Raw genomic sequence first — 20,492 nt, forward strand, 5'->3', positions numbered from 1 at the left:
CATGTGGGATGACAGTCCCAGTAAAGACACCAGACTCTCCAAAGTACAAAAAAAGAATTTTATTTAACACCTAATCCACATATATATATATATTTTCAACATATACATCGCCACTCCAAATTATATTTGGAGCTTTCAGTTTCGTCCTGTTGATCCAAACCCTCCAGCACCACGCTCCGTCTCATCAAGTGTCTGAAAGAACAGCCATGCATTTTTTTGATTTAATGATTAAAACTAATGTGATGACATATACATGAAATAAAACCTACTGCAGTCAAGCCACACATCCAATGGAAAATCTGATAATGTTTGCACAAGTATTTTATATTAACAAGTACATTCAGTTGCCAGTTTATTTGGTAAACCTAGCTAAAACTTAATAGTAACAAAATAATAGAACACTTATTAGGTAGGTAGAATTTATTGCAGGACTGTTGTATGAGATTGCATTACTAGGTGTACCTAATACGCTGGCAACGGAGTGTTATTTTTTTATATATTTTCTCAAACTTGCAATTTACCTTTTCCTCCTCTAGATCTGGGTAGCAGATCCTCTCACACACCAGCTGAGCAACTCTGTCACCCTTTTTCACTGGGAAGAGGAACAGAAGGAGATGACAATACATAAATTAATATATCTGTAAAATAGACTGTTTATAAAAAGATTCTCATTTCTTCACAATCTTTAGTCTTTATATATGTATGATCTGTACAAATTCCTTGTATTATTAAATTCTACTCATTAATTTAGAGGTAAAAGGAAACAGTCAAATGTTTATTTTCTGATTACTTTTGCCAGTTTGGTGTTCTCCTAAATTGAGACAATAATTTACACAGTAGGCAGCTTATATGTAGTTTTATTATTAGAGATGCAATTACCTCATTAATTCTGCTATATGTACATATTTTGACTTTAGTGATATTTGCTAGCAAACAACTGAATCTGATAACCCATGGGGCAGATATATACTCCACGTTATGCTTACAGTGAATGACACTTTGCCTGTTGGTAAAGTGAATACCACTAAACTAGGGTGAAGATTTTCACTTCAGTTTCAATTGTGCTCAACAAGAAGCATGAACATTATGCCTCACCCTTTCTATTAAAAGCTAGTTCAAGTATTGTTGGTACCTTTGGTAAAAAACAACAACAACAAAAAAGGTAATGATGCTTTTTATTGATACCATGACTCACCTTCAAATGTGTCCTTGCTGAAGTTGAAGAGCACAACTCCCACATTTCCTCTATAGTCTTCATCTACAACTCCAGCTGAGGAGAACATAAGAGACATTAGAGAAATTAAAATGGCTGGCATGGCAAGGGTTAAAATATTACCTGCTCACATGGATTGTCATAATATGGAAGTTGAGTAGGTAAAGACTAACCACCAACATCAATGAAGTTTTTTGCTGCCAGTCCAGATCTCGGTGCTGGGGGAGGGGGAGAAGACAGTTATGGCCTGTTGTTTTGCAACTGGTATAACAAAATCCACCAGAACAGAAAATGCTAGTGTGAATTCACATGCACTGAGCAAAACTTAACAGTCTGTGGTCACAGGAGGCAAAACTTGTAATGCCAGAGTTGCAGCATTTTATCTGAACTCACCCACTCTCCCATAGCAGCCATGTGGAACTGCTATCTGGATGTCTGTCTTCACAATGGCCTTATCCATAGGACCAATGGAGTAATCATATGCACTGTTTAAATTTAGAGAATTAAGGTTAGCTGGTTTACATGGCACTATATTCATGACAGACGTCAGGGCGACGTTTAGTAAGTAGATTCAACCTCTGTAGGAGGTCAGAAACATTTGATGTTAAATTCAGAATTTGATTTTACAAACAAGCTTGTATCGAGTCGTTACAACTTCTGTTAAAATAAACAGTAACGGTATTAAAAACTTAAAAGCTGCTCACATTGTCATTAGTTAACCCAAACAATTTTAAAGTATAACCAACCTGTAGAGATCATATCCCGCTGCTTTAGCTGAACCTCTGGTAGGTTTCGTGGCATGCTCAGAAAGTTTAGCAAATTTGAGGACAGGTCTTTCCTCTGCAGGCTTTGTTTCTGTCCTTGCCCTCTTTGATGGGGAAATTGCAGAAGCATCTCTAACTTCTAGGACGGGCATGTTGGCAAAGTTTTCACAGTTAAAAACCGATAGTACACTGAAGAATTTATGCGGACTAAAGACTAAGTATTTACTAAGCAAGAGCACTACAGCCTCTGCAAGCTTAAACCCCCACAAGCTTCTGCTGCAGTTTCTTGGCGGTCCTAGTATTTGAAACGAATTTCCCGCGCTAGAAGTTGCGCCAAATTAGCCCCTCCTCAAAATCACGTAAGGTCAAACAGATACTTTATTATGCACCGCAAAACGTAGTGGAAATACCTCCAATAGCTTATATAAGTTGCTACAGAACTGTCATTAAATTCATTGGGAGCGAAACATTTTAATAAATAAATGGGCAAAAAAAGTATGTATGCACTGTAACCATGGCAACAATTTCGTCACTACGTTGCTCTACGAAAACAAGTTCTCGCGAGAGTTAATGACAAACACCAGTAATCTCCAATATAAAAATATATAATTAAAGCACAAGAAAATATTTGGTGAATATTAAGCCTCCCTTTACTTACGCATTGCATCAGAACAGACGGTGTTGGTTTTCTGTACGCGTTCAGTACACGACAGACAAGTTATATTGCAACATACTAAAATTAAAGCGGCCCATTACAAAATGCTAGGCAGGCTAGCAAAGCTAACGTCAATAAGCACTTGACATGTTGCTAATGGAAACGTTATCCATTCTAATTTCTTGCTTGCCTTTGTTTTGAGTGATCTGAATATGAAATCCCCTTCCTAAGACACGCGAAGCAGCATCAACAATCGAAGAGCATTGTGGCTGAAGATCCCTTAGCCTTAGGAACATTCGTGTCATATTGTTTGCTACAGTCGTCTGCAAGCTAACAGCTAACTAAGCGCTAACGTCCTCTCAGCAGCTGATTGCATTCAGCAGCACTGCACCTCCTCCTCCTCCCCCTGTCATACAGCTCCTCACTCTTCAACAGATTATGGCTGACTCCAATGTTAAACAAAAACATTTATTTGGATAGAAATGTAGATAGAAATAATTTAAATGTATCTATTCTACGTCATATTGACTTGCAACCCATTCTGTTTGGTAGGGATGGGCGGATCGATACTTCGATAACAAGCTACTCATTTGGTATTTATTCCTTTTACAAAATATGGATAGTAAAATTCTATAAATACAAAACATGTGTGGTTGCATCACTTCCAAACGTTTTCAGTACTTTTGTATGTTTGTACCAATAAACAGCGCTGACATACAGCTGGCCCTTGTCACATGACCGTGGAAACCTTCGGGACTCGAGAACCGAGCGCGCACTCTTTTTTTTTTTAATTTTATCTTTATTTCAAACTGTCAACAAACATAGCATCAAAAGAAAACATCCGCATCACATAGATACAGACGAAACACTGAGAAAATAAAACGAAAAGCAGTGTAATACAGCGCGCACAGTCGCACATTTCCACGACCAAAAAAACGACCAATATTTTCAAAAATCACATCCGCATTTAAGAAATGATCAGTATCATTAAAATTGTAACAAAAGTATCGGTATCATATTGGATTAAAAAAAGTTTGGTAGTTTTTTTTGTCATTGTACAGATTAAAATTACTGAGACAACAAAAGCTGTTTAGCATTTAACTAGAAGTGCGGTGTAGATCAGATATATACAGTATAGACAGTAATATAAATATATATGAGTATGTGAAAGCATATATAGTATAGGTAAGTGTATGTACACTAGTGTGGCAGTTTTAATGGTTAATTTAACAGGGCATACAGGATGTGTGTAGGTCTAGCGAAATCATAAAATACCTTTTCACTGAGATCATACTTGTATTAGTTCCTCATAAATTAGATGTGAAGTACTTTAGTATTATTGCCATTATCTGATGATAGAACAGAATCAATCACCAAAAGTCACTCAAATACAATTTACATTGCTCATTATGTAATCATATAATATAAACTAATGACTGGCAAAATCCATTCGAATGAGCAGCAAACTCATTTTTAATGACTCTCTCCTCAAACTATTACCATCCCTTGAGATTATACAGTCAGATCCCAAGTCTTAGATCTCAAGTCCATTGCTGCCCCCTATTGGGAATAAATCAGCATTACCATTCAGGATGTTGACTATTAGGATTCACATTCAGTGCTCATATTCTAGACATGCATATATGACCTTTTACTCTAAAGACCTTTTGTAAATCCTTTTGCAGTAATAAATATGTATTTGTTTCCGATGGAGCGTCCAAATGGCTATTTGGCAATACCAGACTTCCCCAGATCTTGTGCCTTTAAAAACAAACAAAAATAAATAAATAAATAAATAAAGTGGTCTAAATATCTTATGTACTGCTGGCTAGTTTAAACAGTCAAAGTGTATTTTACTTTTGTGTACTTGTATTTTTCACGTAAAACCCTAGTGTGTTAAGTTGTAACAACAATCATACACTGCATCTGGAAATTTTTGCAAATTTATTTAAAAAAAAAATCAGAACAATTAAAATAATGAATTTAATCCATTTTGGAATAAGGCTGTAATATAACAAAATGTGGAAAAAGTGAAGTGCTGTGAATACTTTCTGGATGCACTGTATAACTAGAAAAAATATATAATTCAAAGTATAGTTTCACAGAATAAAAAAATACTCAAGTAATGTGCAAGTACTTAAAAAAACACCTCTGCTTGTGTACCTCAACAAACACAAGCAGGTTCCCCATCTACTGACACTTTCTCTGGACAAACAATATCTGATGTTATCAGAGAGAAGAACAGCTTTTTTTAAGAAAAGATTTTATTATTCTTTATTTCAGGTAAATTTAAATAGAAAGACAGAAAATATGCTAAAGTATACAGACAAATTGGCTTAACAATCGTTTATTTCACTCATATTTCTTTAAACCAAAAGTGTACTGTGATAGTAACATTAAGAATATTTAAACAGTATAATTTGAGGCAGGGAAACAGCTTTATAATAGCAGTGTATTTTTTAAATATCAAATAATGTTTTAAAAAGAATCAAACCATTACTGCCACAGTTTAAAAGAAGGGATGCTGTTAATCATTCATGAAAGGTTTTTTTGTTCAAAAAATATCCACTAGTGAATTCAGACATCTACTATATACATTTATTTTACAATAACAGCAGCAGGCAACGCAGTCACGCAGTGTAACAAAGCAGCCTAGTATCTCTGCCTGTGTCTCTGCCTTTGTTCATTGGACTGATCTGACCAAGTTAGGAAGACGTGTGATTTGACTTTGTTTTAACCGCAAATTATGAGCTTTTGTTTTTGTTCTATGCATATAATAATATCTGAGCATTTTTCCTTACTTGTCCATTGTTGCAAAGAGCTTAAACTTTGCTCTTACATTCACATTCAGACTGTCTGACATTTACAAATTCGGTGTCAGAAATGCCTTTTTCTTTATTTAGACTAGTCTTGTTCCTCACTGACAGCCTTCATAGAGAACTGTGAGTGTAGTGCACCAGTTAAAAGTTTTCACTGGTACAGTGTAGTACAGTGTGAGGTTCCGTTGCTGGCAAGCTGGCTGCAACTTCACACAGTACAAGTAATTGTTTGCCAAATCACAACATGCTGCAAGATATCATGAAACAGCACATACCAGACAAAGAGATAAAAACAGGTTAATGGCAAAATATTAACAAGCTTTAGATGTATCTGAAAATTAGTTTTTATTGTACCTTCGCCAAATACACCAGTTTTTCAAAGTCCTCAGGAGTAGAAAGTAAGCACACTCTTGTGATTGCCTCTAATGAGCAGGGTGGGTGGAAGGTCCTTTGTCAGAATGTCCAGCCAGGCCATGTAGAGGAAATCTGAGACAGATTCCTTACGAGCAATGGGCATGCTCCTGCAGGGAGCAAGGGTACAGAGAGTATGTCAGACACTGTTCCTTCCCACGCTGGATTAGGCTTGACAGTTCAATGTTATTCAGGCAACAGTTGGTTAAACTTACACAATGATCAGATTGGCTGATTTGGAGTTTTCCTGAAGCACTTCATTCAGTCGCACCTGGAGGTTGGTCTGTAAAACAGCAGCAGTTATTTTTTGACAAAGAACATTGACCTAATTTCGCTGTTTAACGCACCACCTGCAAGCACTTTTCTTAACAATGTTACAAAGTGCTTTACAAAAAAGAAATAAAACTAGACAAGGCAGATAAAATGAGAATAAGGCCAAACATGAGCATGGAGGAAGTAAAAACAAAATTAATAAGATGATAAAATTAATAAAATTAATAAGATCAAATAAAATACAGTAAAAACAATAAAGACATATCAAACATTTCCAAAAGCTTTCACAAAGAGAAAAGTTTTAAGAAGAGATTTAAAAGATGCTAGAGACTTAGTGTGTCTGAGTTCAGTAGGCAGAAAGGTCCATAGTGCGGGAGCTCTAATAGCAAAAGCCTGATCACCCTTTGTCACACACCGTGACCTGGGAGTAACCAGCAGGGCTCCATCCGCGGATCTCAACGGTCGAGAAGGCACATACCAAGTCAATAAGTCAGAGATGTAATTAGGAGCTATTCAAGGCCTTAAATATAAAGTCTTAACTTTTACCTTCTCCTCAAAGGTGCTCAACTCTTCGTCAGTGATTTTCCAGGGCTGCTCTCTCCGTATGGCTTCAGCCTGATCACTGTCTTTAGACTCCTCACGCAGACGGAAAGGCTCAATCATGTCCTCTAACTTCTTCAAGCTGGAGGGAAGCAGATAAGAACATGAGCTGAATGTGGACAATATTCATTTTTTTATCATATAATATGCAGATACTATGAGGTCATTCAATTTTAATACCTCTGTTACATCATCTGGTCTGCTGTCACTATTATAACAAAAAAAAAATGCTATTACCTGTCAGAGCGAGGTTGGACATGGATGTCATCAATGACATTGATGTCAGTGCAGTTAATTCTGAATTTCTGTAACAGAGACTTCATCCTGCAAGACAGATTATCACACACTGATTAAGTTTCATATAAATGTTCGTAATTATTTTCAGTTAATGCTAAATAACATCCTGTAAAGTGATGTTGTTGGCTCATGAATTTTCATGGCTGGATTTAGCTAATTAATTTGCCCAAGCTAACTTCCACCCATTAAGCTATAAGTGATATTGAAACATTTGTTTTTTTTTACTCACTCCTGTTTATCCAGCTCACTGCGTCCAGGCTGCCCTGCGATGAAGATCCTTAATTTACTGTCTTTCCACTTTTTCCTGGTAGTGAGGATGTAGGGGAGCAGCAGTGTAAGGCCTGAGAGAGGGGAAATGCATTTTTTTAATTTTAAAAACAATGAATCCAGTTGGTTTTATTATACAACATATGCATCTTTGTATTTCACATTTGCCAAGGTGGTTATGTTTTTGCACCGGTCGGTTTATCTGTCTGTCACCAGGAGATCTCAAAAACTTATTAAAGCACTTCCATGAATTTGGTGGACAGATCAAGCTTGGGCCAGGACACAACTGATTAGATTTTAGTTGTGATCCAGATTAGTATTATTTGGTAACACATCAAGAGACTTGATTTCAAAAGTCATGATTATATTTTAAAAGACATTGTTATCAAACAATAATCCATAAGAATGTTATCTTTGTGTGTAGCATAATTCAGAGGAACTGTTCAGTGTCGATTGTTCTGTGTTTGGATTGATGACTTCTAGCTTATTATCTTTTTTTTCCTTTTTTTGGTTTTCATTTGTTGTTCAGGTGTTGTTTATTTCACAGATTTCTTCAATCTGCAGGTTGTCTGCATTAGTATCAAGGAGAACGTGATGTGTCTCTGTGCACTCATCTGATACAATCTATGGGCGAGGTACATTAGAGAAGGCTGCCTAGGGGAACCAACACCTACCTCCATCGTCAAACAGCCACCACACATCAATGGTGCCTTTAGGCTGTTTCTTCTTGAACTGAGCACTCGCCTCCAACAGCCTCTCATTCATCTTGGCTACCTGCGGGGGCGGTGGGCCGCAGACTGACACTGAGAGAGAGAAAAAGATACGAGAAATGAGAAGTAGATGAGGAAGAGGAACAGTGGGAGGGAATGTAATTCATTGACTGAGCGTGGAGAGTTAAGTTGGATGGGAAAACTGGTGCAAATCAACATTAAGAGCTGACTCTACATCAGCAGGAACAGCCATCTCTCAGGTTTAATGTTCCAATGAGTGGGATCCAGATTGCATACTAACGACCATTGCAGTCTTGCCAAGACGCAGCTCAGTGGTGTGTGTGTGTGTGTGTGATGTAGAGACAGAGACAGATCGAGTAAGAGGCTGCAAGCACCCTCTACTTTCTGGGTTAAAGGGCTGCTCTTAAGAGATGCTCTTCAAACTGGAATGAAAGGGACCATATTATTGAATTACACTCTCAAAGACATCTTTAGTAGGAGCAGTTGATTCAATTATATCTTAATGGGAGTGTGGAGAAGTTTCCAAAAAAGATGTGTGTCATTGATTTAATTTGTTAAATGTATGTTATCTCAGTGGAAATATGAGTGCGTGTGGAGGAGAGTGAGATAAATACCTCCTTTCCCCACATATTTAAAAATCATACTCATCTCTTTTTTTTTTAAGATAATTTTTTGGGCATTTTTGCCTTTATTGGATAGTGGTAGCTGCAGAGAAAGACAGGAAAGGTGGGAGAGAGAGAGGGGATGAATTCGAATTTAACCTGGGCCACTGCGGTAAGGACTTAATGGTGCACGCTCTACCAGGTGAGCCACCGGGGCGCCCCGTCATGCTATCTTTTGATGCATCCTTTGCTTTTAATAGCTTAGGTTGAAGCCTTTCTGAAATGTCAGGTAAAATGTTAACACAGAGAAATAACCTCTAGAGAGATACCTCTGGTCGTGAGCACTTGCTGAGAGGGTTTCCTGGACTTCCTGAACAGTCCTCTTGCTTTCCCTCCATTCGGAATCATGTCATTGTCCAGTGCTTGTTGCTCCCTTGCTGCCTTTAGCATCTCCTCTAAAAGACAGAATCAGATTTACATTTCATAATAAATATGTACTCATTGTGAATATGTGTGAATTTAGTTAGGATTATCTTTGTTATTGTAAAGATTTCTACAGAGACACAGCTGTAAACTGATGTTTTTTTAGTATCTTATCTGTTAACTAGCTGACGTTTAGAAGTACTTTGTAATCAACAGATCAAAGTGCCCTGTCTTATCAGTTTTATTTTAACATAGTCAGTTAGTGTGGGTTGTTGCTGTTAAAAGTTCACACACTATAGCAGCAGTGCAGTGTTTGACAATTACTTATAATTGTCATAATTGTTATGAAGATAGCTCAGATCGACTACTATTCTCTCTGTATTTTAATATCTTGAAACACATTTACAAATTGCATTTCTTTGTCCTTTTTTTCTTTCATTGTGAGTGTGTCTTTTTGCACTGCTAATCTCTCTCTTATATGAATGCTTTATTTTTTTTATTATGAGTGTACATCCTTCTTATATACTTTTCTGCTATATTGTATCAATGTTTGCTGCTTTATTTATTTCATGCTGCTGTTTTAGGGGGCCAATTGTTTCCTGTCATTGTGTTTCATCTGTCTACCTAACCTACCTTTGTGTAGCTTCCTTGAAAAGTATGTCTTAAACACAATTGTTGTCATACTGATGCAGGTGTTCATGTAGATTAAAGCATATAGCATAAAAGAAGTTTTCATACTGACCTTCTGCCTCAACAATGTGCGACACATCAAGTCCCTGGTTCATCCTTAGCACCACTGTCCCGTACTCAAAGTCAAACGCATCACTGTTAAAAAGGAAAAGATAATGAGGACACCAGTTCAACACAAAGATCTCCTATCTATGTTAAATTGTTGGGTACATTATTGTTGTGTGTTTATTGCTTACTGCAGTATTCCCACATAACTCTTTACTGTCTCTGTGTCCGCAGTCCTCCAATTTCCCTTGAAGCCTATAATTAATGTGTTAGGCTTCATACGGCCAAGACCAGAAGCCTGTAAGGAAAAGCACCACACTCATAGCATAAAGATAAAACCTAAAATCAATTAACTGAAGCAACACAGGCACCATATTACCCTGCAGTTATAAAACCTGGGGTCTTCATTAGCTGGAGAAGGAAAAAAAATCTCCAAAGAGTTTCAAAATGTCCTATACAAGAAGGCTGTGAAACCATTTTACTGCCAGAAACTATGACCAGATCACTCAGCAGATCTCACTTTGTTTGTAGGGACCCATCCAATGCAGTGTTAATCAATTGTAGCTTTTAATCTGCCGTGGTGTTTGAAGTAAGCAATCCTGACAATGAACCGAGGCCTTATCTCACGAGTGCGATAGCCAGAGCCATACGATTGTTTTCTTGCTCCTCATTAACTTGCTCCTCTTCTACCTCGTGCACTAATGTCCTTAAGTCCAGGCCAGAGTCATAACACAGCAATAGATACTCACTGTTGTGAGGAAGAAAAGGGACAATAAAACCACTTTCTGCAATGTTTAAATCTGCCATCTCTCTCTGATCAAAAAACATTAATCGAATGGAATTTCTGGGTTAGCTGGTTTGTTTTTGCTCTTTTCAGTTGAAGAAATGTTTTGTAAATCATGACCACACTGACCTGCAGCAGGCTCTCAGTCCCTTCTCTGAAGTCCTCACAGGCCACAGCAGCGTAAAATGCCTTGCGTTTGGTTTTCCTAAGCCACAGCTGGTTCTTCTCCATGCCAGCGTTCATCTCTTCCAGGGCCTCTGACCTCGGGCCCTGAAGAGACCACAACATACAGCTGTATGTGAGTGTAAGTGTTTGTGTGAGTGTGTTTGAGAGATAAAGAGTTCCCACATACACCTTTTTCGTATTCAGAGGACACAACTGAACCTAAACTTTAGTCTCGAGTATCCAGACAGTTGGCATTTCCCTCATCACTGATTGATATTCGCTTGAATAACCACTGCATGTGAAGTCTGCACTAATGTGCAAATCTTGATTTGAATAGCAGGTTGATGTTTAAATAAAGATTTGGGAAAAATATGTGCTGCCTTGGTAATATCCATTGTTTTGCATTTGCAAATAATAAGATTACAATATAACCTTACCACAAACACTTCACAGGTGAGACAGAGTCCATAGTTCTTAGAGAAGGAGTGTGCCAAGTCTAGGAGAGCTGGTCTGGTCCGTGCTGAACCTGTCAGTGCTAAGATCTGAGGCCTGAGAAAGAAACAAGAATGTGTTACAATGTCACTCTGTATTTTAGGATTCTGAAAATGTCCTTCAATTTTAATGTTTCAGTTTTTTATATGTCATACTGTTAAGGACATTTTTGTACATGTTGTATTGTACTTTTTTGAAATATATATTTGCACCCACATTGATGCAATGCAGACTTTTACCTGAAGTTCTTGACATGATCCTCTACACCAGACAGAGAGAGAGCGTTGTTGACTGCACTCACAAATGTCACCGCCTGGGTGGATGAGCCCCAGTTCACATCTGGAGAGAAAATTAGAGTCCTGACTGGTTAGTTCATGCAGGCACCGTGAATTTACTTCCAAATATGCAAACATGTACACACAGCTCACCTGGCTTCTTGACTGTAACATAAATGTAGAGGAGGATTTCAATGCCATATGTGAGTAGAGCAGCCCACCAGTTGATAACAAACATAACAACACAGCAGAGCAATGCACCCATCAGTGATAGCCACATGTTGTAGTATTTATATGCTGGTCTCCAACCTGGGAAAAGACAGAATAAAGACCACATTTAGTAACTGCAGTGTGTGGGATGGGAAACACACACACAAAAAAAAAAAAAAAACATCCATTAACAGTGACTTACTTTGAATTAAAAACAAATCAAAATCTAATAATCTAATACAACTCAGTTTGTCCTAGGAAATGACTTAAATCAGGTGCTTTTTGTGATAGTGCCTTGTTTTAATGTATTCAGTCACTTATACATAATTCCTGAAAAGCCTACTGGCAGAATTTGTGATTTATAAGATACTTTGTCTGTACAGACCCACCTGGAGACTTGGCGTAGGATGCATGGAAGCAGGAGAAATTGATGAGAGCATAAGATGCCAGGAAGAAGTTTGAGATGATAGGAGCGATGGTGTTGAGATTACCTACGGAGACAAAAAAAAAATCCTCATTCAAATTGGAATTCAGCTGAGATTCAATGCATTTAAGTAATTTTCTGCTAGATGGACAACAGTAAACAGGAAACCCATCAGGATATTTGTTCATTTGAAGCCTAAAATAAATTTTAAGATAGTATAAGGGTATAAGTATAAGATTTTAGCTGTTATAAAGATGTTAAGATGTTATGGCCAGGCCATAGACAATTGAACTGACCAATGAGAATGAAGGCCACAGAAATAATAAATGTGAGGACATAGCCACGGATTGGCTCGTTGTTCTTGCCATATCCCTTGGCAAAGAAGTGCAGGATCTTGTAGATGTTGTCTTTACACAGTGCCTGAGGAGAAAATGAGCTTAACTTAGAAATAATTTTTTTACAGGAGATAAGAGCAATAATTTAGCTGTATCTCAGTGCACTACATTTAGAAAAATGTGGTGAGTTACTGACCTGGAAGACTTTGGGAGCACTGACAAGGGAAGCCAGGGCTGATGAAAGAGTGGCTGAGAACGTTCCAGCAATGATGAGGGGACCAAACCCAGATACCATGGTCATCACCTGAATCAGAGGCGAGGAGAGGAGAGCATTAGCGATAAAACCAAAGCTCTTCTTTGGCGCGGATTAGTGTTTGAAAGGCTGTGTACCTGATTGTTGTTAATCAAGCCAAAGCCGCATTTTTCTACTGCACAGGAAGAGAAATTATAGCCAAGCTCACAAGCAGCTATTGCTGAACCAGTACATGGTACTCCAGCAGTAACGAGGTCAGTTATGTTTCCTGTGGCATCTCGGACAACAGTGGCAGCTGACCAATTAGAGAGAAGAACAGATGCATTGCTTAGGAATGTTTTGAAAAGTCTAACAACCAACCAATGTTTGCATGTGTCATCAAGACAAATGCTAGCTGAGAAAAATTATCTCTTGGGATGAACAGGCTACTGTATTTATGGAAATGTCTAAATCTAACTGTATCTGCGAAAGGGACTCCAGGTAACTCTCTAGTGAGGTAGTGTTTTTATATGAAAAACACAAATGTAAAATTAGTAAAGTTTGTTCGTTGGAGTTGCATTTCATTAATTACTGTACTTACAGACACAGAGGGCCACAGCCAGGTAGGTGGCACCAGTTATCAGGATGGCCAGCAAGGTACCTTTAGGTATGGCTGCTTGGGGATCCTGTAAAACAACATCTGTGATTGAACATGTCATATTCCAGGCATAACAGTGACTATGAAGAAAACTGTTTCTGTAGTATAGATATATTCAAAAATGTCAATTGTTAAATATATTAGAGTAAAACAGCTTCCGATACTATCCCATGAGTCACTCAGAGTACAAAATGTACAAAAAATGCAGTGGTTTATTATTCTTTTTTACTAACTCCAGCCTTTTGTTTAGAAACGTATGTACCATAGCAGCTAATGCATTCTATGCATGGCTCTTATGCAATGACCTCTGTATGAAAATGTTACCCGCAAGTCGCCAGAGATGTTGGCTCCAGCCAGGATTCCGGTTGCAGCGGGGAAAAAAATGGCAAAAACTGAAAAAAATGTCTCACCCTCTCGAAAATCTGGACCAAAATTCTCTAAGAAGATTTTCGCTGTGAAAAAGAGAGTGAGAGAGAGAGAAGAGAAATGGAGAGGAAGAAAGAAAATGAAGTGATGGTGCTTTGTGAATGATTCAAATCTTCACATTTTTCAGTTTTTGTAATGAAGATGTGCATTGGTTTGGAGAGGGTGTCTTACAGTTATAATTGAAGATGCCTTTGAAATGCTTATCATCGGTTGCAGGAATGACTGTTCCTACAAATACGTTCACTATGGCCACCAGCAAGATAATGAGTAGAACAATCTGTGCCTATGGGGGCAAAAGAATTAAACTGATTAAAGTTATGGTTGGATGTTTTACCACAACAAGCCCAGTGACTGGCGAACAACCAGCCACCATGATGTTCATCTCTTACCTTGGCCTCCCATTCCATTCCAGCAACTGATATGGCTAACAGCAACACCACTGTAATACAGCCAACGATTCTGATGTCATTTATTTCATCCACCATGATGGCAGCATTATCCTGAGTGCGACAAAAGGGACAGAATAGGCACGGATAAGTGCATAGTTAAATATCTTGGAATGAGACATTTCCAAATTTCATTCTGCAGTCACCAAATCATTATAACATCACACACCTTAAGCAACTCGACAACAGTCTCAGCAAATCCCACCACATACATGGCTACAGCCACTGCATTGGCAAAGGCGAAAATTAGGCCAATCGACCCGCCAAACTCTGGTCCCAAACTGCGAGATATCAAGTAGTAGGCTCCTCCTGAAAATGACAAAATGAAGCACACATATATATACAGTAGTGGATGATTAATCACTGATTCATTGATTTAATGTCAGGACAAGTTAAGTAGGCTGTAAAACAGAGAAAAGGCTTCAAGAGTTGACATTCAGGTGCAGTTTTCCCTTGCTTTATCTAGTAAAGCAAAGGAAAGTAGCGTGTAGTCTTTATCTACTGTCCTCCTGGTTATTCCATTCTCTCAGTAAAAGATTTGATGTCAGGATGAGTGTGTGTTATCTATATACATTCATAAATAATGTTTAAACTGTTGGTGCCAGCTGCAGTGGCTCTGTCGTGAGTAAAATGCCTCCATGAAAGGCTGAATTCAAAATGTTTCTGTTTATGAAATGTCTTGTCTTACCTCCTCTGACCACACCATTAGTACAAATGGCAGACATGGAAAGGCCAGTGATGGTGGTGACCACACAGCTGAGAACAATAACCACAATTCCCAGACCTGCAATTCACACAAATAACCGCTCAAAATAATTGTTTTTCAACTACGTTATTCAGACATTATACTTAAGTGGTCAGTTATAAAACATTCTGATTGTGAAATGAAACCCTCATCCCCACAGTCACCTTTAAACACAGAGAGAGTCAAAGTCCCAGAGGAGCCTGGGAGTTATAAGTTACAGCCGTCTGCTGTACCTGCTCTGCCTACTGCCTGCGGCTTTTTCTGCCTCCCAAGACCATGTAGTTACGCCGCCTGAACAAAAGCTGCTGCCGATCGATAGGTTCTTAAGCAATGAACACACTCATGAAGCCATTCACACAATTTCCCCTTTCTCTCTGCCTCTCGCACTCACACATTGCTCATAAAGGTTTGGCTCTCAGAACAGACATTCAGCAAGTTTAGATCATTATGGGACCTCAGAACAGCTACTTCAGTTGAATCTGCCCCAATTCAATCCCTCCTTGCTAATGAGGGGAGGACTATATAATCCTTTAATTGTCTCTAGTTCCTTTATTTATTTATTTAACCTTCATTTAACCAGACCCTTGAGATTAAAATCATTTTTTTGAGGGAGACCTGGCCAAGATAGCACACCATTAAGGTGTGCAATCACACACACACACACACACTCACACACACACACATAAATAAATGAAAGAAAGTAGCCATAGGTAGAAAATAGCAATTACAAAAAATGAACAGAAATGTAACATGTACAAAACAATGTGCTTAGGGACTCTGTATCCCTGTGTGTCCTATCTGACCAACATGCATGCTTGTTTCACTCACCCCAGCCTGCCTGGCCAAAAATCCAGGACAGACGGATGAACAACATGACACCCCAGATGTTCAGCATGCATCTCACCTGTGGAAGAAAAGAACAATTTAAATTCAAAGTCTTCAGTGTGGGTCATGATTTATTATTAGGTCAAGTGAGGGATAGAAACACAGTAATGTTAATGAGATGCATACTTGAACATGTAGATGTTACAACCATACTTTCCATTTCAATGACAAATCGAAACATCTGTAACTTGATTAAAAAACTTTTTTAAAAAGTACTAAGCAGCACTAAACAACATTTTGAGGTCTTTTTTGATCTGCGTGCCAGCAGCACAAATGATCAATAGCAATTCTTGAGCAAATGCCAATCACTCCCAGACGCCCCTTGGCCCTGCTGTGTTATCAAGACACATAAAGCCTGCTCTTGCCAGGTCCCAGTTATGTAGAGCGACCCTGCTTCTATAAAACAGAGACAGAGACAGAGCCTGTCATGACCCAACATAACTTACCAGGACGCCCCTTATCCAGCCAAACTTTACTGCTCCTTTGTCGCTGTCAATGGGAACAGCAGATTCCAGATCCTCAGAGGGGGTCCCGTCACTCCCCTCGCCATCATCCTTCACAGCGTCTGGCACAGAGATCGCTCCATTCTGTCAGGAAAATGTAGAGGCAAATATAAGGGAAAGGAAACATGTACATTTTTCTTAAAGCACATAATTGGGATAAATTCATGATGATTGTGCTTTTAGCATTTTCAGTGTTAATATACATTTTTCAATTGTAAAATTTTCAAATTGTACTCAAAAAGAGTGTCATCATTTAGAAGCTGTGGCCTCTGGCACAACGTGTTTTCTGTCCTCTCATGAGGAGACACAGACTTTCATGTCATTTCATGTATGTGTTTTTGGCTTTCTCCTGCCTTCTCTGTAATCCACAGGAGAGGACTTGGATGAAGATTGATAAAGCGTTTGCAGAGACATTACACTGCTGTGTGTCTGTCCCTGTAAACTGTAGACAATAAGGCAAATCCAATTTTAACTTTCAATGAAGATGAATACTGACTGTTAAATGACTCTCCTGCCTTACACTTATGTCCTGACATCTGATTTAGTGAGACCTCTCAGATGCATTTAATGTCCCTTTTTTTTGGCAACAAGTTGTCAGCCCTTCAGTGGCAGTGGCATGGAGTTTGTGATAACGGGAATTTATCCTATTGAGTCATTCAAATCTTAGACTACTTGAACAATGTAACTGTGTGTCAGGGTCATTCATTAATTCAAAGTGTAGGTAGCCAAATGTTTCTACATTAAATGTACCATAGACTCAAACTGTGAGTCAGCTGTATTAAATTTGGGGATTCTTACATGAATCACTGGTTCCTGGTGAAAAATGTTAAGATCTTACTGTCAAGATGCCGATGATTGGGTGATAGATTACCTTACATGTTCACACTATATCTTGCAATCTGTCTTAAACTGGAATGACACGTAATTTCTTTCATTTTCTGCCGGGGAAGACTGCTAAAAAGATCTGTTTTTTTGGCAGTTCAGAAACACTAATCTAGTTCAACCTATAAAACCCAAATGACCTATGACCCCATTTCTTTTGCAACACAAGGCAGTATGATGGCCTAAAAAAGCACTAAAAACTCTACAGTGTGTCAAGTGTGTTGATTGCTGTTGTGTTCCAGAAATAACTTTCGTCTTCAGGCAAAGAATTAATGGCTGAACTGAGGACACTGAAAGTGATGATGTTTGAATGATTAAACAACTATAAAATATCTCATTTCACTCTGTTTTGAGTCTTAAACCTGAGTGAATGGACTGTGTTGCTCAGGAGCAGAACAAAGACTGCAGTTACAGAGTCAGTGACTTGAATTTCTACTTTCTGCAGAAGGTGAGGTGAAGGACAAACATGCATAACAGAAAAGGAAAAGTTGTACAGACCATGTATTACAGGGAAAACAGAAAAACAAGAGAACACAAGTGTAGAGGATCGATATCATTCATATTTACCAGCTTCACTCACAGACATACATGCACTCACCTTCTGAAACACATCGTGGAGCTCCTGCAGGGATGGTCGCACAGCCCGGTGACCACTCACACTGCCTGCATTGCGATAGAAGTCAATGTTGGGCACTCGGTCCAAAGTGTCATGACCAAAGGCACTGACCACCGAGGGCCGGACCGTCCGGTGTTCCCCGTTGGTCTCCTCATAGATAGGAGGTTCATCCAGAGTGGACTCATAAGCGGGGTTAACATGCTCTCCCCCGTTAGACTTGAACCTCTCCATCAGGAATGCTGAAGGAGATTCTCAGATTTAAACAGTCAAGGATAAAACAGCAGTTGTCTTGAGTCTTCAGTCATCCAACAGTGTTTAAAAGAGCAGAGCACTGCATCAACTGGTGTGGTTATCCTTGTTTATTGATTTATAGACTAGGCTAGGATTAGATTTATAGAGATCTCTTCTCTGAGCTTGTTGTACCTAAGTTTGGTTTGTCTCAGATGACCTACCTTTATACACTGCATCCCAGGGTCATATACTGGCTGCCATCTATTGGCTGAGTCTTTGGATCAACCCTCACAAAACTGAACAAGGGGTGTCAGATATGTCCTTGCTCCATCCTAGGGGACACAAAGGCATTGCTTAACGATTAACCAAGTCATAAACGCCAAACAAGAGATAATGGCGCTCATTGCCTGAGTTCTGGAGAATTGATTACTAATATTATTGTCTAAAGTGCAGGGCAACAGCACATGTTGTTCTGTGGTTCAAGTTTATGGGGCTATGGATAGTGTTGCCTCAGATCTGTGGGCCCTTTGGATGGATCATCAGGAAACATCCACATGGAAATTCCCACTACAAGAAAGCTCATTTAACTAAGCAGGAAAAGTTTCAAGGTTACAGACCATTTAGGATTTGTATGACTGGGGCAGAAAAAGATAAAGCTAATATGGGATTACAGAAAAAAATATTTCATTACAGATATATAAGCAAAAGGATATAATCAATAGAACTAGTGTGATAACAAGAGGGAAATCAATCTTATAGTGACTAACATACTGGGCCCATAAGAGTTATATAACTGATTAATAAATGTTATCTCTAACGATTGTCACACAAAGCGTTAAGAGGCAAAGTTGGTGGGTTGGATAGCTCAGAAGAAATGTCCCTATTCATGAGGAAAATTAGAGTTAATATGAGACCATGAATTACAGGAACATGCCGGAGGCACTTCTCTATAGCCACATGACTTCTAAAGTGCCTTTAAAAGGCCTCTTAACAGGTAAACTTCCTTATTACTGATACACCACAGTGATTTATGCACACAGGGAAAGGCAGGCTAATGACTCGAAATCTGACCTTGGCTGTATTGCAGGCTGAGAAAAATACTCCACCACATGTTTTTTTTTTCTGCAGTACAACTCTCCTCTTCCCTTCTGCCTCTGTCTCACTTCTCTGTCTTAAGCAGATTGCAACAGGTAATTTTAACTGGTAATGGTGATATTAATCCTCAGCTTTGTGTCACATGTTCGTTGTCAGATTTACAGTTTATTTTGAGTTTAAAATAGAGCAAGGTCTTGTCTCATGCTACACTGCAGTTGTCTTAGTGCAGTCAGAAATCCTCAGGTCCTGCTGACTCTCCCACAGGACTTGAAATTAAGGTGATTCCTTTTTTATTGGCAGGGCTGCTAGACTTTTGTCTGGTCTGCTTGAGTAAATTCAGAGTATACAGTGCTCCTCAGAGAACTGTTGAACCTATATGGTGTGTCCGTGGCAGCAGGTGCACATGCACCAGTTTGTACAGAACAACTTAATGTCCAAATGGCTCAAAAGAGGCAGAAAAAAATACCTCTGCAGGATTTATCAAACCTTGATCTGCTCACGGCAATGTGAAATAAAGTGTTTAAGTGCAAAAGTGCAGATACCAGCAGACAGGATTCCTGATGCTACATGGCTGTAATAAATAAAAGCATGGGTAAACCCCATAGCTCATCTTAGCTATATATACCCCAGTCAGCATAGGCCTGTTAATGATATCTGTCATTCAGAATCAAAAAGACATATCTTCAATCAAACATGACCTATTATGTATGCTTTGTGATAGAGAAATGTCTTGAATATATCAGATATGGATGTTAAACTGAAATCTTCATGGAATTAATTCTATCAAGTGATCTCATTAGGTTTCAAATGACAGAGGTTAAGGTTAAAAAACAGAGATCTAACAAGAAGCATCTCCGGGTGGTGGGTTAATGGCTGCTCTGTCTGTAATCCTGCAGAGTCCAAATCAAGTGATCCCAAAATAAAAAGAGAAGAAATGTGAGACTAATTAACTAACCCATACAGTAAAACTTACACACACACACACACACACACACACACACACACACACATATAAATATATACATATATATTATACCACAGACTGGACTAAAGACTAAAATTATACTTCTTGACTGTCAGAGTTGCAACTTTTCAAATCCAGTATTTAAAACAGCTCTTATAATACATGTGTATAAATTTGTTTTCCTATAAGGCTTAACTGAGGTAAATTTTATTGAATTCTTTCAATAATCATGAATATTAAAATTCAAAACATTTTAAGACTCTCCTGTATGTAAGATAGATCCCACTTGGTTTATAATTGTTCATTTTGAATGTAGAATAATATGTAGATAAAT

At 38.5% G+C, this 20,492-nt stretch overlaps 2 protein-coding genes across 5 annotated transcripts; both read right to left on the minus strand.

Annotated features, from left to right (window-relative positions):
* Nucleotides 1-44: 44 nt before the first annotated feature.
* Nucleotides 45-3,045, minus strand: dut (deoxyuridine triphosphatase). Of its 3 annotated transcripts, none has more exons than XM_044192065.1 (7): nucleotides 2,823-3,045; nucleotides 1,960-2,116; nucleotides 1,607-1,698; nucleotides 1,387-1,431; nucleotides 1,196-1,270; nucleotides 522-592; nucleotides 45-192 (listed from the first exon to the last, which is right to left on the minus strand). In XM_044192065.1, the coding sequence occupies exons 1-7, from the start codon at nucleotides 2,935-2,937 to the stop codon at nucleotides 136-138; spliced, it is 612 nt and encodes a 203-aa protein (XP_044048000.1). In that variant the 5' UTR covers nucleotides 2,938-3,045; the 3' UTR covers nucleotides 45-135. The 3 variants fall into 3 exon arrangements, with proteins under 3 accessions (XP_044048000.1, XP_044048187.1, XP_044048089.1); XM_044192252.1 differs by lacking the exon at nucleotides 2,823-3,045 and adding an exon at nucleotides 2,636-2,807; XM_044192154.1 differs by lacking the exon at nucleotides 2,823-3,045 and having other exon boundaries at nucleotides 1,960-2,607.
* An 843-nt stretch (nucleotides 3,046-3,888) lies between these two features.
* slc12a1 (solute carrier family 12 member 1) lies at nucleotides 3,889-18,314 on the minus strand. 2 transcript variants are annotated; one of them, XM_044191170.1, is made up of 27 exons: nucleotides 17,851-18,314; nucleotides 16,314-16,454; nucleotides 15,811-15,886; nucleotides 14,926-15,021; nucleotides 14,407-14,546; nucleotides 14,181-14,291; nucleotides 13,963-14,074; nucleotides 13,690-13,817; nucleotides 13,309-13,393; nucleotides 12,866-13,023; nucleotides 12,672-12,779; nucleotides 12,437-12,560; nucleotides 12,106-12,207; nucleotides 11,660-11,815; nucleotides 11,471-11,570; nucleotides 11,177-11,288; nucleotides 10,704-10,844; nucleotides 9,982-10,088; nucleotides 9,798-9,880; nucleotides 8,962-9,087; nucleotides 7,974-8,102; nucleotides 7,262-7,373; nucleotides 6,973-7,059; nucleotides 6,682-6,817; nucleotides 6,078-6,145; nucleotides 5,806-5,972; nucleotides 3,889-4,393 (listed from the first exon to the last, which is right to left on the minus strand). In XM_044191170.1, the coding sequence occupies exons 1-26, from the start codon at nucleotides 18,097-18,099 to the stop codon at nucleotides 5,837-5,839; spliced, it is 3,123 nt and encodes a 1,040-aa protein (XP_044047105.1). In that variant the 5' UTR covers nucleotides 18,100-18,314; the 3' UTR covers nucleotides 3,889-4,393; nucleotides 5,806-5,836. The 2 variants fall into 2 exon arrangements, with proteins under 2 accessions (XP_044047105.1, XP_044047189.1); XM_044191254.1 differs by lacking the exons at nucleotides 3,889-4,393; nucleotides 15,811-15,886; nucleotides 16,314-16,454; nucleotides 17,851-18,314 and adding an exon at nucleotides 15,147-15,788 and having other exon boundaries at nucleotides 4,964-5,972.
* Between the last annotated feature and the right edge of the window lie 2,178 nt (nucleotides 18,315-20,492).

The sequence above is a fragment of the Siniperca chuatsi genome, linkage group LG1 (genome assembly GCF_020085105.1).
Source record: "Siniperca chuatsi isolate FFG_IHB_CAS linkage group LG1, ASM2008510v1, whole genome shotgun sequence".
NCBI lineage: Eukaryota > Metazoa > Chordata > Actinopteri > Centrarchiformes > Sinipercidae > Siniperca > Siniperca chuatsi.